This window comes from Miscanthus floridulus, chromosome 10 (assembly GCF_019320115.1).
Source record: "Miscanthus floridulus cultivar M001 chromosome 10, ASM1932011v1, whole genome shotgun sequence".
Taxonomy (NCBI): Eukaryota; Viridiplantae; Streptophyta; class Magnoliopsida; order Poales; family Poaceae; genus Miscanthus; species Miscanthus floridulus.
The window spans coordinates 126,863,152-126,868,865 of NC_089589.1; the positions used below are offsets into that span (position 1 = coordinate 126,863,152).

General features: G+C 52.6%; 1 protein-coding gene across 3 annotated transcripts; it reads left to right on the top strand.

Annotated features, from left to right (window-relative positions):
* The first annotated feature begins 3,543 nt into the window (after positions 1–3,543).
* Positions 3,544–5,472, top strand: LOC136485644 (heavy metal-associated isoprenylated plant protein 6-like). 3 transcript variants are annotated; one of them, XM_066482491.1, is made up of 4 exons: positions 3,544–3,711; positions 3,804–3,862; positions 4,390–4,468; positions 4,598–5,472. In XM_066482491.1, exons 2-4 carry the CDS (start codon positions 3,848–3,850, stop codon positions 5,065–5,067), a joined length of 564 nt encoding a protein of 187 aa, XP_066338588.1. In that variant the 5' UTR covers positions 3,544–3,711; positions 3,804–3,847; the 3' UTR covers positions 5,068–5,472. The 3 variants fall into 3 exon arrangements, with proteins under 3 accessions (XP_066338588.1, XP_066338587.1, XP_066338589.1); XM_066482490.1 differs by lacking the exon at positions 3,544–3,711 and having other exon boundaries at positions 3,718–3,862; positions 4,598–5,471; XM_066482492.1 differs by lacking the exon at positions 3,544–3,711 and having other exon boundaries at positions 3,724–4,302.
* The last annotated feature ends 242 nt before the right edge of the window (positions 5,473–5,714 follow it).

A 5,714-nucleotide genomic window follows, 5' to 3' on the forward strand; every position in this document is an offset into this window, starting at 1 on the left:
AGCTACACGCCTTGGCATGGTTCTGTTGCAGCATTTTATTTTGGGCCAGGATCAGTACGCGACGATCAAATGGCGAATGAGTTGTGCAGCAGCACTTGTAGTTTGGAAGGAAATAGATGATGCGCTTTGTCCCTGCGTCGTTCCAGCAGCCTGTTCGACTGGGCCGGCTTATTCGTGAACAAGTACTGCTGGCTGGTTCATGTAAACAGTGCCCGCGTGAGGGGGCTGGCCAGCACCAGCCAGCCAGCCATCCCAGCCGAACGGGCTTCAGATTGCTAGGCCAATGATTGAAAACAAAAGGCGGTACCGCATTGGCAAATGCCAAAAGGCTACAGGATTGTTTATCTATTTACTCGCTGGTTGTTGGCCTAATCCGTGGTGTAAGGCCTATCAATCTCAATGCCATGTTTGCTGGTGACAATCAATCAAGCAAGCTGTCACGCACAAAACTCGATCGAGAAGCCAACGAATCATACTTGTGCTCGAGACTTTGTCTGCGTTCTTGTTCTACCCTGTCAGTTCTATGCATATCATTTCTCTTCAGCATTTTGTCGGGATCGGAGAAATCTGAAATGTGCAGTGCAATCCAAAAGTAAGGACAAAGGTGCCGACAAGGCCTGGGGTGGCCCACGCGTCGTCGATTGGTGGTGCCCCACGACGAATCGCCTCTGCGTGCGTGACCTCGGCTTGGTTTGAAGACGCCGCCGCACCTCCTCCTCCACCTTCTTCTTCTCCTCCTCCTCCGTCACAGAAATTCTCCTCTCTCTCGGCAACCACCACAGGCGAGGTGACGGAGCTTCGGGCGCATCCGATCCGCATGGCGGACAAGGAGGCAAGAGGAGACCACCCACCACCCAATGATATGAATCCTGACGGTTGCTCGTTTCGTGTCCTGTCCTTGCTGTTAATCTTGCAGTTTTAATTTGCTTGCGTGATGGGTCTTGTTGATTTCTCTCTGCTCGGAAGAAAAGAAATGTTCGGTCTTGTTACTACCACCGCCGTAAGATAAGGAACACCTGCTGCCCTAGGGATTTCTTCTTCTTCTTTTTTTTCAAAAAAAATAAAAAAAACACTCCGGGGGAAAAGGGAGGGGGGGGGGGGGGGGGGGGGGGCCACCACGCCGCACCACCACCATCCACGCCGCGGCCACCACGCCGGGGAAGAAGGGAGGGCCCCACCAGGCCGCACCACCACCGCGCCACCCAGCAAAGCCGCCTCCTCGAGCCGCTCACCACAGCGACGTCGTCATCCGCGACCATCGCGGGCTCCTACTCCGCCACGCCGCTGAGCTGCGACGCCCTCGCTGCGGCCACCTCTGCTCGCCGTCACCAGGAGGCCACGGTGTCGAGCCTCCACCGATGTGCCATCCACCTCGACGAGCCTCACCCAAGCCCGTCCTCGCCAGCGTCGCGCGTCGCCCGTTCCTTCCTCGTGGAGCTGCGAACGCCGACGAGCATGCCACCGAATCCGCCGCTCCTCCCTCCGCCACCACCACCACGTCCTTCACCGCCGGATCTGGAGAGGGAGGGCCGGGAGGGGGGCGGCGCAGCCGGATCCAGGAGAGGGTGGGCGGGCCGCGCCGGCGAGGGAGGAGGGGAGGGCGGGTCGCGCCGGCGCCGGAGAGGGAGGAGGGGAGGGCGGGTTGCGCTGGCGAGGGAGAAGGGGAGGGCGGGCCGCGCCGGCGCCGGAGAGGGAGGAGGGGAGGGTGGGGCCGCGCGGATCTAGAGAGGGAGGGTCGAGAGGGGGGTGGCGCCGCCGGATCTGGAGAGGGAGGGCCGGTAGGGGGGCGGCGTAGCCGGATCCTAGAGAGGGAGGGCGGGCCGTGTCGGCGAGGGAGGAGGGGAGGGCGGGCCGCGCCGGCGCCGGAGAAGGAGGAGGGGAGGGCGGGGCCGCCAGATCTGGAGAGGGAGGGCTGGGAGGGGGGGCGGCGCCGCCGGATCTAGAGAGGGGGGGCCGGGGGGCGGCGCATCCAGATCTGGGAGAGGGAGGGCAGGCCGCGTGGGCGAGGGAGGAGGGGAGGGCGGGGCCGCGCCGGCGCCGAGAGGGAGGAGGGGGCAGCGCGTGCACGTGCGCAGAGAAGGGGAGGGCGCGTGCGGACGCGGCGCGGGGAGAAGGAGAGGTGGTCGCGCAGGGAGAAAGGTAGGGCCAGTTAAAAAAAGATTTTTTTTCCTTCGCCGAGTGTCCTAGATCTGGACACTCGGTAATGTTTTTTTTCATTTTTTTTCTTCTTTTTGCCAAAATTTTTTTTCCTTTGCCGAGTGTCCTAGATCTGGGCACTCGGCAAAGTTTTTTTTCATTTTTTCTTCTCCTTCTTTTTTCCAGAAAAAAATATTTTTTTCCTTTACCGAGTGTCCTAGATCTGGGCACTCGGCAAATTTTTTTTTCATTTTTTTCTTCTCCTTCTTTCCCAGAAAAAAGATTTTACTTCTTTGCCGAGTGTCAAAAAAAAAACACTCAGCAAACCCCATCTTTGCCCAGTGTTTTTTTTTTGACACTCGGCAAACCTTCTCTTTACCGAGTGTTTTTAGCGTAGCACTCGGCAAATAACTTGTTTGCCGAGTGCCCGAGAAAATACACTCGGCAAAAATAAAAACGCTCGACAAATTTGACGTTTCCGTAGTAATACAAATGGATTTATTTTTTTCTTTTTTATTTATAATAATGGTAGAGGTTGGTAATTTTCTTGAAAATAAAATATATCTAAAGATTACAGATTGTGAGAGCCTATAGATTTAATGGCTAGATGTTTCTGATTAATATGAGAATTTATAGCATTTATCTTTTTTCCTAGCGCGTCTAGTGAGAATTAACGTGGAGACTCCGTTGGGGCCTCCAATTAATAGTAAGATATAGAAGTAAGTTGTAGTTTTTTTCATAGTGACCGGGTGGTAATTTTGGTACAAATTGGTTTTTTTTTATAATGACACATATGGGTATTCATATATGCATTTAGGGTGGTATTTTTCATCTTGCTTGACTAATTTTCAGTCACTGGGTACAACACCACATGGTTAAAAAGTGGGCAGCTAATGTTTAGTTGGATATATAGCCTGCGGCTAAACTTTAGTTGGATCCACACAGGCCTAAGATTCTTTCATGCCAGGGCAACGCAAGCTACACGCCATGGCATGGTTCTGTTGCAGCATTTTATTTTGGGCCAGGATCAGTACGCGACGACCAAATGGCGAATGAGTTGTGCAGCAGCACTTGCAGTTTGGAAGGAAATAGATGATGCGCTTTTGTCCCTGCGTCGTTCGAGATTGCTAGGCCAATGATTGAAAACAAAAGGCGGTACCGCATTGGCAAATGGCAAAAGGCTACAGGATTGTTTATCTATTTACTCGCTGGTTGTTGGCCTAATCCGTGGTGTCAGGCCTATCATTCTCAATGCCACAGAAGACAAAGAGCACTACTGGTTCTGCTTGTTGTTTGCTGGTGACAATCAATCAAGCAAGCTGTCACGCACAAAGCTCGATCGAGAAGCCAACGAAGCATACTTGCGCTCGAGACTTTGTCTGCTTTCCTTGTCTACCCTATCAGTTCTATGCATATCATTTCTCTTCAGCATTTTGTCGGGATCGGAGAAATCTGAAATGTGCTGTGCAGGCCCAAAGTAAGGACAAAGGGGCCGACAAGGCCTGGAGTGGCCCACGCGTCGTCGATTGGTGGTGCCCCAAGACGAATCGCCTCTGCGTGCGCGACCTCGGCTTGGTTTGAAGACGCCGCCGCACCTCCTCCTCCTCCTCCTCCTCCTTCTTCTCCTCCTCCTCCTCCGTCACAGTAATTCTCCTCTCTCTCGGCAGCCACCACAGGCGAGGTGACGGAGCTTCGGGCGTATCCGATCCGCATGGCGGACAAGAAGGCAAGAGGAGAGCACCCACCACCCAATGATACGAATCCTGACGCTTGCTCGTTTTGTGTCCTGTCCTTGCTGTTAATCTTGCAGTTTTAATTTGCTTGCGTGATGGGTCTTGTTGATTTCTCTCTGCTCGGAAGAAAAGAAATGTTCGGTCTTGTTACTACCACCGCCGTAAGATAAGGAACACCTGCTGCCGTAGGGATTTTTTCTTCTTCTTCTTCTTTTGTTATCACTTCCTTTCTCTTGATGGGAGCAGCAGAGTCGGCTTTTACCACGGCCAATAGTTCGAAACAGAGTTGAGAGGCCAACAAAACTGGTCTTCGTCTCCTGATTTGAGAATACATGCCCCTTTAGAACATGTATTAGACCGTCCGTCTCCAATGGTTGGAACTAACTGCTAGATTTAAGGTCTATGTGTTGTATCGACCTTAACAAGAACTATCGTAAAACATCACTTCCCCCATGGCCTAGCTTACTTCCAATAGCACTGCGTTTACAACCATCTATTTAATCCTTGTATCGCATCGCAGATCACCATGGTCGTCAAGGTTGACCTTGAATGCGAGAGATGCAACAAGAAGATCAAAAGGGTCCTCCACAAGATCAAAGGTATAACCCACGTCACCATATACTCAGTCATTCACCAATGCAAACGCCTCTATCTGCAGTCAGATAATGCCAATCTGCCATCACTTGGCTGCATGATCACTGTTGATTGTGATTGACTGGGTTGCGCAGACAAGATGAACATCAATACTATCTCGTTTGATGAAAAGAGGAATCTCGTGACCATCTCTGGTCCGTTCGACGCCGAGAAGGTCCGTCGGAAGCTCTGCTGCGAGGCTGGCCGGATTATCAAGGGCATGGACGTCAAAGCGCCCGAGGAGAAGAAGACCGAGGAGAAGAAGGACGGACGCACGGAAAAGGAGGAGGACGGAAGAAAGACTGCTGCGGCGCCCGCGGTCAACCTACGCCCGCTGCTGGAGAAGATGTTGGAGCGCCCCAAGGCCAGGACCCAGCCGCCCGCCTGCACCTGCTGCTGCGGCTGCAGCTGCGGCCAGCAGACCACGCAGCCGCCAGCAGCTCAGGTCGTCGTGGCCGCGCCGTCCGTCTGGCCCGTGCCGGCCAGCTCCGTCTCCGGCCAAGGCTACGAGGCGCCGTCGTCCTACTACGGCGTGCCGGTGTACAGCATCGAGGGGTGGTATTAATGAGGCGGCGACGAGCGGCTGCCGCACTACCACCACCAGCAGCGGTGCTGCGAGGAGGACCCCCGACGGTGATGGCCATGGGCCATGGACAGTGACGGCCAGTGCTGAATCGAAAGAAAGAAAAAAAAAAGAGGGATCAGAAACTCTTATTTAATTATGTGTTGTCGCGTGTGGTTGTTTATGCATGTCTGCGGTTTTTAATTTGCTTGTGCCTTATCCTACAGTGCAAGCCAGTTATTAGCTCTTGATGACCTCATATTTTATTTTATTTTATCCGTTGACGCCTTCTTCTGATCAAGACCGCCTGTAATCTCCTGCTAGCTCCTGGCCATGCCGGTGCATATGTGTCTGAAAGATGCTGTGTTGCTGCAGTAAAATGATGGGTCCATCTTAATCTTCTGATTCTGGATCGAGCCCATGTGTTGATTGTGACAGTACTATATATTCGTCTGTTGGCCATGGAATCTGCAAACTAGCTGGTATGCTGCATACGAGATTTGAATTTATAGCCAACTAGCTCATCAGCACGGGCTTACAATCTTAAATAAAATATAGAAAATCCGTAAATGTATGGACAGTCGTGTAAATCCTTATCCCTGTCTTTCTAATTTTGGACGGGACTTGATCCGAACATTTTTTAAACATAA